We start from the raw sequence: 14,352 nt of genomic DNA on the forward strand, positions 1-14,352 counted from the left end.
ATTCCTAGCGCGTTGCGGGGAATGGGACGCGATCTGCCTAAACAGCAGAGATGTGGTCGTTCCTCCAGTCTAAAGCGACGACTACCACAGCGAAAAGAAAGATATGCGACAACTGCAGAAACAGAACGACCACAGCTCCGCTGTTTAGACAGATTTCACTTCATGGAACTCGTTGCATTTTCCCCCTCAAATTCTTCGACTACAGTACCTTGAACATGTAGATTTTGATGAAGTAGCGGCCGATGAAGCGCACGACCCAGCCAAAGTAGACGTTGAGGAAGATGTATATGAGCCAGTAGGAGGTCCACTTCTGCAGGGCCATGGGGTCCTGTCGCTCGAGGGCCCGCAGGGAGCCCAGCACGCCGACGATGGCGCTTATCGCCTGGCAGAGGAAGGCGCTCATCATGTCCATGGCGAACATGATCGCCACGACGCCCATCGCGCCGTAGGCCAGGTACTCGCGGCGCATTCTCGTCTGGCGTTCGAATTTCTCCAGCGCGGAGTCGATGGGGCCCCGCTCTCGCAGCAGGCGTCCCAGCTCGTCGCCCAGCTCCTGCGCCATGGTGCTCGCAGCCTGCCGGTCACCGTTGACGAGACGCTGGGCTCGGGGCAGGCTACGCTTTCTGGGAGCGGGAAGAGAATTTTTGGGTACGTCGGCCCGCTGCCCGCTGCCACCGTCGCCCCGATCCGATGAACGCCGCGAGCTCCGCGCGAGCACGATTGGAACGTCACGAGCTCCTGTCTAGCTTCTTCCTCCTCCGTCGGCCTGCAGAACGAAAAAAAGAAAAGGGTCAGCTAAGTGTCGACGCTGAAGAAGACAAAGTCGACGTACATGTTTGTTTGAATGATTAGATAAATAAATGTTAATTACATCAATTTATTCGACTCTTTTGGTCTCTTTTTCAGGTTCAGTATTAAGTAATTTTATACCTTATTTGTGTCGTATTTCACGCGCGATTACGTCGACCTTGTCTTCTTCAGCGTCGGCGTGCTGCGTAATTTCATTGTATGTTGTCGGTTGATCTCTGTTCTGCACCACTCCTGGCCGGCCGGGGAGTTCTCCATGGTCGCGGAAAGCGAGACCTCGCGCCTTGAAGTGGGCCAGCTCGTTGAGGTTTGTGGGGCCTCCCATGATGGATCCTATGTGAGCGGCGAACCACGTGAGAGTGTGGGTAGCAATGCTTTTGCCGTCGAGGATGCGACAGGCTTCTTTATACACGGCGCCAGCGCTGAAGGCGCGGATGGCTGCCCTGGAATCGCTGAAGATGTTGGCATGTTTCTCGTCCAGGAGGGCCAAGGCAATGGCCACTTGCTCGACCGCACATGACGACGTGCTTCGTACCGAAGCTGCGTTAACGGTCGAACCCTTGTGGTTGATGGACACTACTGCGAAATTTTTGCTGTTGCCATATTGGGCCGCGTCAACGAAGCAGCTGCCGCCAGGGAGTTCTGTCGCCCGGCGTAGGAACGCCACGGCCCTGGCCTTCCTTCTGCTTGATTGACCCTTTCTTTTATTGACCAAGCCGCCAGGTGGGTCAATTCCGGAGGTATTTCACTCTATGGTGCAATGTGGTTAATTCTTCACTATATTGGCGCTAATTACGCCGGTACCATTAATTTTACCTACTGTGCGACTAAATATCGTCTTGTCTCATTGAGATCTACATTTCGATACATTTTGTGACTCGCTGCGATGCTCTGGAGGCGCGATGGGGCCTTTTTTTTTTTCTGGAAGGGGTTACAAAATATCTAGATCGCAGGTTCGCCAAAGCCGTGTGAAGTCAGCAAAGACCCTTGATTTATTAAAAAAAAGGAATTCCTTCGGTGATGACGATCTTTAGAAACTGCGGCACTTATCTCACTGGTCGTTAGTGGTCCAAGAATTGGGAGGCGTGATTAACAAAACCTGCGTGGTATCGAACGTTTGGGGTACTTATATTTTGGTCCTTGGCGTGACTAGAAATCTTACTTCCAGATCATCAAGGGCTTACTTGACTGTTTGAAAAGTATGGGCCTGGACACTAGTTCATGGGCATAGGCTTGCCCGCTATGTGTTCTGCATCATTCCTCTGTTGCCACCGTCGGCCATCTTGTTCTCCTTTCTTACCCTCCTCCCCCAGCGCAGAGTAGCTGACTAGAGAAATTTAAACCCCAGGTAGACCTCTTTGCTTTTCTTTTCATTAAACGTTTCTCTCTCTCTGCCTCTTCAGTGTATCTTATTTAAATTCGGTATTTTAGACCTTGAACGAAAGAAAGAAAAACGAAGTTGGCAGCTGTAAGAGAGCCGGGGGAGAAAAAATAATAATGAAATAGCAAAACCTTACAATCAACTAGAGAAAAAGAGCGAGAAAATAAAGAGAGACAAACCTGGAATTTACGGTGGTGTGAGATTTAATTATGAAGTTTACCACCGAATTGTGAACATTCTTGTGACTGTGGCCGACACTAGCAACAAATAAGAAGAAAAAGTGTTAGTTAATGGTAGGAGAATGACGAAATCGTTTGCAGAAATCAGAGTGGACATGTGTTGAGTGAGTGAGCACAACTTTATTAGGGTCCTGTGCAGACGCGGAGGTTGCCAGGCGACAACAACAACAATGTGCCATTAACTCCAAGCATCTACAACTACGTCTACGAGAAACTGGGATATCGTATACGATGTTAGCAGTTAATATGTGAATGCGGCATACGACATCCCGCTTTGCCGTCCTGTATAATTGCAGCGACGCCCGCTACTAACACCCTACAGATACACTCAACTCCTGGCTCTTTTAGCAAAGGATACGTCCGTTATGTTTTCTCTGTACGTTCACACATTAGAACCTCTTCCCAACACAATAACCAACATTTTTTCCAAGGGCGTACGCATTGACCAACTATGTACGCGCGCCTGCTTTTCTACTAGTGGTACTACATACAAGCTCTAATGTAACTTTCTAGTTCTTTTTGCAGCCTTCCACCCCCGCCACCGCTTTACGTCCTCGTTCTACGTGGCAGTCACGCACCAATTTGAAGAAGCAGCAACAACAAAAAGAGGTCTAATGTGTCTATACATGGTGAAATTAGTAAACGTCACTGTTCTATATGTCAAGGAGAAAGAGAACATGAAGAAATTAAAAGTAACTCAATGTCATTAAGGGCGACATACCATGCAGGGATGACCTGGAAACCAAGAAGCTAAAGAAGAAGCAGATTTTTTTAAAAAAAGAAGGGAAACAGGGACTTTCGCGAACAGTCGATCTACTCGTCGATATAACGATGTTAATAACCCTCACTTCTACCCTTGCATAAATATATTTACAGTCGTTCTCTCTTTTTTGATGTCATTTTAAGCTTACCCACAACTACTCGTTCCTTGCCATCGTCAACCTTCACTAAAATTAACGATTGTTCACATTTCGTGCTTTTGTGTCTGCGTTCGTGGTTTCTATTAAATTCAGTTTCATCTTTAATAAGAGCTGTATTGTTTCATAGGTTGCTTTCAAACGTATTTCTATACTTCGCATAACTGGCGCGGTAGGTCATTTTTCATGCACATCATTTTCTTTTCACAGGTTTTTGTTTTTCTTCCTACACCTATCACAGCACCTACGGTATATAAAAAGAAGTAAATAAATGTAAAAACAAAACATTTACGCACCAATGTAAATATGAGAGATGGCTGTTATCGTGACATGAAAAGAGTGGGAAGAAATCTGCCATATGACATAAAATGCACATTTGACGCTCTTTGGCCATCATTTGCCCTTGCGTCACAAAGCTCCATACATCATAATCATCATCACAAAATACACATAGTGCACACACTTGGACCGGTATAACGTAAAACTATTCCAATCTGTTTTTATACGAATCCGCCATTAGCCCTTCGTGACAGGTCAGAATGATTCGAGTCCAGCCCGTTTGGTTGCTGTCCAATAATGCGTTTAGCAGGCTTTCGGAGGTGGTGTTTTGTGGCACTATATTGCACTGTGGCGCTCCCCTTGCCATCGTGCCGTACCCGTACAGGGGAGCCAAGCGCCATACGTCGAGCGCCACTTCCTCAAGGACCATTTCGGAACCCTGTGGAGCGTCGGCAACCAGGCGCGCAGCGTCTCAACGACAGTGTCTCAAAATACCAGCTGTCACGAGCTAACAATGCTAGAACCACGGTACCACCATGTTGTTTTTCACCACTGTGTTAGACTTCACTATCTTCGGAATCGGCTCACGAAAACGGTTAGACACAATAAATAGCGGTAAGTTTCCTAAAAAAAGCTAAACGCTTTCAAATGAATCTGACAAGGAATAACTCGCTCGAAACAGCCAATATAGCACCCTTCTGCTGAGAGAGACGCATCGTACTTGACTGCTGAAGTAGAGGAACCGAGTTACTTTGAAATTGAAGAGCTGCCGTGTTATTTTATCATCACCTTTATAGCGACACTGGCAAGAACTCACGATGTTATGCTGAAAAGCAAATGGAGAACGTTCGCTTTCTGAAACGCATGGAGGACAGCGAACTGGGAGCGATGCCTCTTCTTGCGCAATTAGTAAGCAGTGCGAATAATTCTGGCACAGATACGCTTGGCTCGAATCCCACATTTTAAGTTATGCGCTTGCTTTCGGACTTAATTTTAGTCGTCGCCTGGCTGCATAGAATGTATCATAACTGGACGGGCACCGTCCGGTCATGGTAAGCCGTGTGGACGGAATGAGAAATCGAACCACAGAATGCGAGCAAAGCCTTTTGTAGTATCTGCACGCATATATGTTCGGTTCTATGCACTGTATACACTTTGGCGCTTCGTCGTCAAGATGTGCGGTAGCGTGCTGTTACGTTCTTGTAATACCGCTATACAATTTTGCCGCTACAGTTCCTTATCGCTTTCGCCAGACGCTATGCCTGTTCTTGAGCAGTCCTGTCGAACAGGCACACGAGGCATTCCGCTTTTCGATTGTGGTGAAAGCGACAATAGCATATTAGCGACATGCTTAAAGAATGCCTCCTAGTAGATAACCCAATTCCTATGAGCCAAGAACCATGCGCGCTAACGCGCTAACACCTCAATAACGTTCACTATAGTGAGTACTGACGAAGCAGCGGTGACCCTCAATACCTTCTCACTTTTGTCATTAGCTGCTACCTTCCGTGCGGAAAAAATTCGTCCTATAGGATGACGTCATGGTGGCGAGCTTCCAGCCCTTTTGTTATGTAGAAGGCGATGACTATAGAATGATTTTTAAACTTCTTTCATCGACGCAGCCGTTTCTAGGTCTTGCAGAGGCATTTGCAGCACCAGTCAGCGCAGTGCCTGTCTTCCGTCTTCGTTTGTGTTCGTGCAAAGCGCGCGGTTGTTTAAGCCTGCAACTACGAGCAAAAAAAGACCGGGTAACGCCTTCGTTTCGTCTTTTAGTCTTTACTTCTTTTTGTTTTTCTATCTCCTCCCTTTACAACGTAAATAGATTGGATTCTGCAGAGGTGGGCCTGGCACACATGTATACAGCAGCTATGGCACTTGACCATATGTGCGCATACAGTGGCGTAACTAAACGTTTTCGGTTCTGTGGTGTCTGGTACGCAGCGGTGGCAGAGTGACGAACCTATTACTCGTCTCGTGCACAACTATACGTTCAGCCGCGTCGAACTCCGCCCAAGCTGCTTTGCCTTGGCTTTACTTACTACACAGGGCATTCGTGACATCCCGGTTGCAGTCAAGCTTCTCGACCACTCGCGCCGAACACTTACGTCATATAAAATTAGCGGTTGTCAGACGTTGCGCACGCGTCTGGAAACATGGGTGGCGCAAATGATTTCGGTCGCTTGCTGGCGACTACTTTCTCTTTCAGCGAGACTGAGAAACTGACGGAGAATAATTATTATTCCACGTCTGCGTAAGCATTCGCGCGACTGTTCCGCCCCTATATAGCACGTGATGTTGTCTACAGCAAGAGAGAACTGCGCTGCTACACCCGCCGTGGTTGCTCAGTGGCTATGGTGTTGGGCTGCTGATCACGAGGTCGCGGGATCGAATCCCGGCCACGGCGGCCGCATTTCGATGGGAGCGAAATGCGAAAACACCCGTGTACTTAGATTTAAGTGCACGTAAAAGCACCCCAGGCGGTCCAAATTAATTCGGAGTACCCCACTACGGCGTGCCCTCATAATCAAATCGTGGTTTTGGCACGTAAAACCCCATAATTACAACTGCGCTGCTAAGCAATTACGATGACATTGCACTGTACCTGCCGGGTTTCAGACATTCTGGGTATACGAGCTTCGCATGTGCGCAAGCGCAGTCACCGATAAGATAGTAGCCTGTGGGAGGTACCGCTTGCTTTCCGACGTAATACGCAGTTCGCGCGGGCGAGATGTGGAGCATCAGTAGGGGTGGTATATGTGAACTGTGTGCTGCTCCCTTCTCTCCAACATTTCTTTAGTCAAGCTTGTTCTCTGTGTGGTAGTGACTTCTGCCTCATATTTAGTGCGCGTCTCGACAGGGAAGAAACGTTTTCATGGCATTGTGGTGTTATCACGTGCATACCACGTGCCTTTTATAACCGGGTCGCGCTAGTCTGTATCACGCTCTCAATTTATCGGCGATTTCACATGTCTGAGTAACAGCATTATTGTCCTCGTTGTCGCAGCAACTGACTCTGGCCATGAGCTTGACGTCTTTTGTATCAACGGCCACATGGTCTGCCTTGGTGCGGTAGGGGTGATAGTGCAGAGATGCAAAGCGCGACCGTCTGGGTACAACCACGCGCAGCAACAGTCTCATTTTCATCTGGGTGGAGGGGACAAGAACCGGCATGTTATGTCCACCGTTCCACTCTGCACTGCTGTGTCCATATTGGAAACAAAACAAACAGAACGCTGACCAAAATGGTGTTGTCAAAAGGCTTGACGTTTCGGCTTCCACAGGAAAGCCTGTCTTGGTTCCCGTGTAAAAGCCGGAGCGTCAACGCCTTTGACAACACCATTTAGTCGGCGTTCTCTTTATTAGGGCAAAAGCCTTATAAGCCCCATGAAGCAAAAATTTGGGGGATCGTCCGGTGTTAACATTCGATGGCAAGAAAACCCACGTGACCAGGTGATGACGTCACGTTTCCGGCGCTCGACCTGCTGCGGCTCGCACTGCGAAATTCCACGATGGACAGCCACGGCGTCGTACGTACGCCGTGCCCCACACCCAAAAAACCCACCTGGCCCACTCCCAAAACAAAATTAAAGTGGATTAAAGTAGATTAAGGTGGACAAGGGTTGGTACAAATTAGACCACAGGTGGAAATAGGTGGATTAGGGTAGAATTTCTGTTTAAGGGGATAACTTAGAGAAGTCACCATACTTTCGCATTCAAGTCACGTAAGGATGCTTAGGTGACTGTCAATTTTTGTATTTCTAATATGAATCTACATCCTGACCTTGTCCATTTTTTATTTTAATGCTGTGTACGTTATCGCGTTGGTAGTGTTAGGGTGGCATGCGCTGGAGAAGTATACACATTTCGTTCTTCAAATCGAAGCTTTCCAGGCTAACCCTCCGGCATATTGCTGAACGTGGCTGCTGCTGCGGCTGTCTTGCCGATTAGTTCGCACACATTACAGCACTCATATAACAAATCGGCTTATATGTAGCCCCATCTGTATTGCCCCTGCAGATGTGCTGGCGAAAAGCTGTGTTCTGTGTGGAAACACGGAGTGAAACAACAAACGGTTCCTATAACAAATATACACCTTCAAGTGCATAATTCTTTTATTAAAGCGAAGCTCTCCTTATGCCTTCTTCCCCGGGGTTTGACGTGTCTGCCTGGTCGGCTTCGCGCCAAGTAAGGTGAGCTGCTCCTGGAGATAGTGCAATACTAAACTAGGCTGATCCCTGAGAAGGCGTGATGAAATGTGGGACGATTCGGGATACTGTGTAATCCGCAGTCGCGTTGGCTACGTCGGTCTCGTGGTGACTGTTTTGCGCGTCTTGCTGATCTGGTGGACAGGCACGTAATCACTATGCTTCAAATCATGGTGCAGAATATGGAAAATATTATAGCGTTTAATTAGGCTAATTAGGCGCTTCAGAAGATCTTCGCTTCACACAGATTCCAAAATGTGCGTTGGATCTGGATAATTTTTTTCTTTTATTTGAAGAAATGCACTTATTGACTAGTATATTTTTTTGTCCAAGAGTGTATTACACGACTCCTAATTAGATTGCAGTTGAATGAGTCGCCTGCGTTTTAGGTAGTGCTCCACCTGCTTGCATCTGCTTGCACGCTGGAGCTTACAGGTCCTTATTTTAGTCGTAAGAACACCGATCACGAAATATTAGTTTATTGATTACATTTCCACCTCGACCAGCAGTGTGATCTTCTTCGTCAATTTCTTATTTTACTTTATTTCTTGCTGACAGGAATGGTCCGTTTTTGTACCGAGATTACGACTATTACCTCTTTCTTTTTCGTACAGCTATGTCTGATATATGACGCTCCTGTTTCTTTTAACAGCTTTCTGCACTGCGTCATATCACTCAGCGGCTACCTGCTTAGCATTGCGAATGCGAACCTTTTTATAATAGACTCGTGAGACCTATTTCTGGAACGAGCTCGTTTCCTGCCATCGCAATAACCAGTCTTATTTTGTCATTATCTGACAATAGCGCCGTATTATTTTTTCTCGGATGTAGGATCCGATGATAGCAACTGAGCGTTATGGGACGTAATCGTTCCCAGTTCTGGCTTGTGCTGCTATTTCGCACATCCACCTAAATGTCTTCATCTTAAAATTTCTATCTTCACATTTATACATCGTCATTACTATAGCTTCGGTATCATGCATAAGCATTGCTGGTCGTGCTACCGTCATGTAAACTTAGCCTTGCAACTATAGGCTGGTAAATTGTGGCAAACGACCAATTAAGTATTACTGCAATTCGTCCCTCTTGTCTGTATTCTCCTAAGCAACACGTGATGTTCAAAATATGGAGTCTATTACGTGTTTCCGGCTCCGCCATTGCTTCTGTCACATGCAGTTAGAAAAAGCATAAACTTCGAGACGTGTTAGTGTTACTCAGAGGCGACCATCGCTGGGGCGTGGATTTGGACACCGCCTATTTTTAAGCCTCGCAGCTCTCCACATTCACCTAAGAGCGAAGGTGCCTAAACTGAGTTTTTTTTCTTCTAAGTGGATTTTGTCTTGGGTTACTAAGCACGAGGTCGTGGGATGAAATCCCGGCCACGGCGGTCGTATTTTAATGGAGGCAAAATGCGAAAACACATTTGTAATTAGATTTAGGTGCACGTCAAAGCACCCCAGGTGGTCCAAATTAATCCGGAGTCCGCCACTACGGCTTGCCTCATAATCAGATCGGGGTTTTGGCACCTAAAAACCCATAATTTCTTTCTTCTTTATTTCGAGTCATCAGATGTGAGGCCATTATAGAATTATAGATGTGTCGTATCTTGTACCAAGCCATGTGCCCTGTATTGCTTCTGCTAACCCTCACCCCTTTTCAACAAATATCCCCCGCTGTACTTCACTTTCACTTAGACACTTTGTTCTTACGTTGATTAGGGAACAACGTCATCTGTATGATAAGTGTTCCCATAAGGTTCTCCTGTACACAGCTGCATAAGATGTACGGTCACCGTCATACTTAACTCGAACCCGCCTTAATCGCCTTTTGGCTTCTCCTGTGGAAGGCGCTTGAGATTTCTAGTTGGGGTGCCTTGAAAGTACTAGCTTAACACGTGTTCCTTCCAAAGCGGTGAATGTTTGCTTCTTAAAGCACATGTTTGTTAAAGTTGAACCACGATAAATGCGCGTTGCTTGCTCTGGTCAAGTCTGATGGCGACTGCACTTCAAGCATAAAGTTTGGCACTAAGCCCAAGCTTATAGCATTAAACCGCAGCGGGAATCCGGCGACATTCTGAAACTTCCAGTCTCGGCGAGGAATGTGCGAGAACTATATTGCGAAAAAAAAAAAAAGAATTATCTGAAGCCTTGCCGAAATTCTGCCTTAGCTATCTTCCTCGCGGACTTTTGACACCGGTTCCTTCCATTTTGTTGCCGCACGTAGCAGTGCCTCTCGTATCGTAGCAGTCAAGACTCAGTAGGACCGTCTGTTTGGCTAGTTGGTCTAACATAGTTACTTTCAGATATCGCGCAAATCAGCACACATACACACGCGTCTGTCGTGTCCTATTGGTGTGTACGTGTACTTATTTGCGCTATATCTGAAAGTAACAATTAATACTCAATCGGCGCTTCGCGAACATCGGTGATTTCGTCGGAGGCAGCTGCGCTTTGCAGCAGTAGATTATTTTTCTGCCGCGCCATGAGCTGCGAGAAGGATGTGCAAAATGCCGAGCAACCAATATGTCGTCAACCGGGCACACGTCTCTTATTCTGGAATGCACGATCTGTGAAATCTCTTTCAGTATTTAGTCGTATACACCACCTTCGCGCGCAGTATCGCAGTGGTATACTTTAGTCTTACTTCGCTCTGTGCCACTGCAATGGGAAAGCCCCTCTCCATTGCTGCTGCATGATTCAGATAAACAGCTGCCAGAGTTGCAAAATCCCCACCGTACAGAACAACTGCGAAGCGTATTCGAACAGCGGAGCGATTGCATACTCTCTTGTCATCTGCAACTCGACCGAATTCCCTCTAAGATTCGTATCGGGTCAGCAGAATGTTTTCCTCGCCATGAGCGCACTGTATAGTGACCTTTCGCAAGTAATTCCCTGATTACCGTCAATCAGTACAAAGCATGTCTCTAGCAGCTTAGTCGGGTAGCCCATAACCATGGCACACTTTTTTTCACTTTTCCCCGCGTTGGTGGCTATTGCGTACATTATTTGTTAAAGTGGGGGCAGGCGGGGTGAAGGAGGGTGTTATGTTGACTCAGCGAAGGCACAGCAGTCTTCGAGCCCTTGGCCCAAAAAGCAGAGCAGGCACACACACACAGGCACTTTTCGAAGAAGAGAGAAAGAGAGGCGGACAGGCCCGCCATGGCAGCCATGTGGCCAGCGATGGCGCGGCCTTCTTTCTTTATTGTTATTACTGGCCCGCGCCCAACTCGTTGCGCAGCCAGTCGAGGTGCGAGGAGACGCGGGTGTAGATACCCGGGAAGTTTGGCGTGGCGCAGTCCTTTCCCGAGGAGACGATGCCCACCACGTAGTAGCGGCCCTGGTGCGGGAGCAGCAGGGGCCCCCCGGAGTCGCCCTGCGACGCAGCATATCGGAGAAGATGAGCATCCGCCGGACATCCTTTCGCTAGTCGTGCGAAACGCACACCGGACATTCGCGCGTTTCGTCGAAAGCTCTCACCCGTATTGACTGTTTTCTTTTTTCTTCCTTGCACACGGGCAACAGTGTTTCCCTCCTCACCTTCTGCGTATACCATATTACCGCGCGTGTTACCCTATCACATTACATTACCCTATCATGCAAAATCAAGGAGGAGCGTGCGCTTTAGTTGCATTGGAAATTGAAGGACATGTCAAGGGAAGAGTATGTCAATGGTACGTCAAGTTATGGTCAAGGCACGATAGACAACAAACTTGCAAGTTGAAGGGACCGCATATATTTTTATCCTGGGGTTCGTAAAAACATAATACTAGCGTTGGTAGGGCACGGGCGTGAATCTGCTTGGCGCTGTCATCGACTCGGGGTTGCAGAGACTCTGTCGTCTTTTTTTTTGTTACGCATATTTTTTTACATCACAACTTACGTGTGCTTTGCGGTGTATCCCAGATTCAAATGTAATACTCTACTGGGGCAAAAACAACCGAATTCCGGTTGATCATGACTGAGCCTTCTACATGACAAGAATCTTGAAGCCTTGTAATTCAAAGCGTACATTGAGGAAAACATGCGTGCGACAAGCATCTGCTCGCTTGCCGCCCCTCCCTTTTTGTATATGGCTGGTAGCCGACTATGGTAAATACACGGCTCTTCAGGCTCAAGCTCTTCGCTATCCGGAGATGTGACTTACGGGTATTCTTCACACAGTAGTGCAACAAAAATGAAGAGAATCTTGCGTGGCGTGCCTGTCAGTACCTACTGATACAGAAGTATAGCTTGCAGCTGTGGATGCAAAAATCAGTGGTTTGAGTGTCAAACCGTTAGGGTTGCCGCTTTACCCCGCAACAAATACAGGAAAGACTATAACTGGTAGCTGTGTATTATGGTAAAAGAAGTATTTACGCTTGCGTTTGGTCAATGTGGCAAGAAATTCGATCCACTTAACTAAAACGAACGACAGACTGCAGTGTGAAACGCATGCTCATCACTGCATTAGTGACGTCACAACGTCTTCTACCGAGCTTGTGGGCGGCGGCTGACCTCGAGTAGACCACGAGGAAGAACAGTGAAACAAGTTTAGTCAAGGACGCGAAAACAAATGGTCTTAGAGGCGTTTGCGGCAATGCGTCGGGTTTCGCTGATTAATAATCCGCACTTGCTTTCAACTTTCCCGCACCTACTAACGTTCGCTATAATGAATATTAACGTGCAAACCGCTCGAGTGTTGGTAAAGCTGTGAGGCAACCACACACTTTCCTAGTCTAACCCACCGTGGTTGCTTAGGGATTTCAGCGTTACGCTGCTAAGCACGAGGTCGCGGGATCGAATCCCGGCCGCGGCGGCCGCATTTCGATGGGGGCGAAATGCAAAAACGCCCGTGTACTGTACATTGGCTGCCCGTTAAGGAACCCCATGTGGTCAAAATTAATCCGGAATCCCCACTGCGGCATTCCTCATAATCAGATTGTGGTTTTGGCGCGTAAAACCCCAGAAATTATTATATAATTACTTTCCTAGTTTAGAACGTATTTTCTTTTCGCGAACATATGCATGCCAGAAACGTGACCTTTTCTAAAGCGTATATACCGCTTGAACTTGAAAACTTGGGAAACTGTAGCACGCGAACTTTGTCAACTTATGACACGATTCATCGGCCAGTATGGACTTTTTCTTGAGGTTGGCATACAGTGTGGCTTTACTAACTTCGGCGAAGTAGCACCTGCGGCGATCGTCTTGGGAGACCACGAATAAATGCATTGTCTTAATGTAAATATCTCTTCCACCTGCATGTCACTGACATGTGTATATCACATGACGTTTTTTTTTTCTTTTTTTTTAGCGCTATGTGAAAGACAGAGTCACACTGCATTGGCGTCAAGTTGTACACGAAGAAGTACGGTATACCTGCCAACTGTAAGCAAGCCGTCATCGAGAGGCCCTCTAAGTGGAAAGCCGAGCGGTCGGCACTTCCGCAATTTAGGACTTTAAAAACGCTCCCAATGTTCTGGCCAGCATGACCACCGTCAGCGCTAACGTCACTGGTTTTTCGCTGCTGCCTTGAATTAATCGCAGTTTCAGTCGCCAGTTTCCTGCTGCTTTTGTGAAAAGGCAATGGGAGCTTCGTGCGGCCGACAAGGTTAAGAAGTGCCTGATAATACGAAATCGAAAGCTATGAGCCTGACATTACCACACTTCGTAAGTGTAGATTAAATATGCACGACACGTGTACGATGCCGTCATCGTTATCACAAACGTCATTGGTTTTTACCGTAGAAGTCAGCTCTGTTAAAGGCATAGCCGAGTCAAAGCTCCGCCGGTAAAGCATTCAATTGGGGCTTTCTATATATTAGAATGTCGCTAGCGAGCTTAGCATTTAAAACTATAGCTTGGGGAGAAAAAGTCTTTGAACAGGACGGATAGCTTTCGGCAGCCAACAATTTGAGAAGAGGTCACAACACAAATATTATTGGTACACGCTCGTCTTGATGCGCTCTTTACGAGCTTCTGTCATGTTGCAGATGACTCACATACTTTAATGTTGATTTGTTTTGTTTATCATGGCCTAAGTAATCCAGCAACTTACTCTCGGCGGATATGTTACCACTGGGGAACTACCCAAATACTTTAGAAGGATTAAAAGAACGAAGGTTTTCACGGGCTGTTTTTATCTCGCGTGAAAGTTTATCCGCCCTCATTGAATTGCAGCCGAGCAAAGCTTTGCAATATGGGCACCCATTATGCGTTCTTTTTCTTTTTAATGTAGCTGCTTTTCCTTGCCTTGATCTCCCCCCCCCCCCCCCAAAAAAAAAAAAAAAAAAAACGAGTCAAAATCGGTAACGGATCGTCATGCTTCTTCAACTGACACATGAAATTACCATGGGATGCCACCAGAATGTCCATTAAGCGGTTAGTTTATGCGCTGGTCTGCTTAGGTTCTTGCATAAGTAGTCATACATTTTTATTGCTTGTTTTAAATACCTTGTGCCTATTTTAGAAGTTATAATGCATGAACAACAATGCCATTTTAAGAGGTACCTACAATCGTAAGCCAATACAAGATTTCCTCCTCCT

At 46.8% G+C, this 14,352-nt stretch overlaps 2 protein-coding genes across 3 annotated transcripts in view; both read right to left on the minus strand.

Moving 5' to 3' along the window:
• Positions 1-756, minus strand: part of LOC119456061 (receptor expression-enhancing protein 5-like) — a 60,364-nt gene extending 59,608 nt beyond the window's left edge. The window contains exon 1 of one of the 2 annotated variants that reach the window (XM_049669525.1): positions 209-756. In XM_049669525.1, coding sequence (XP_049525482.1) covers positions 209-562 — 354 coding nt within the window. In that variant the 5' untranslated portion in view covers positions 563-756. The remainder of the gene's footprint in view (positions 1-208) is intronic. The other variant, XM_037717661.2, reaches the window with a different exon arrangement.
• LOC119456908 (uncharacterized) overlaps positions 1-14,352 on the minus strand; it is a 114,769-nt gene that overhangs the window by 25,687 nt on the left and 74,730 nt on the right. The window contains 4 exon segments of the mRNA XM_049669128.1: positions 209-623; positions 4,001-4,062; positions 6,636-6,767; positions 11,039-11,200. Of these exon segments, the coding sequence (XP_049525085.1) occupies positions 209-623; positions 4,001-4,062; positions 6,636-6,767; positions 11,039-11,200 (771 nt within the window).

Source organism: Dermacentor silvarum, chromosome 6 (genome assembly GCF_013339745.2).
Source record: "Dermacentor silvarum isolate Dsil-2018 chromosome 6, BIME_Dsil_1.4, whole genome shotgun sequence".
In the NCBI taxonomy this organism is placed as follows: Eukaryota; Metazoa; Arthropoda; class Arachnida; order Ixodida; family Ixodidae; genus Dermacentor; species Dermacentor silvarum.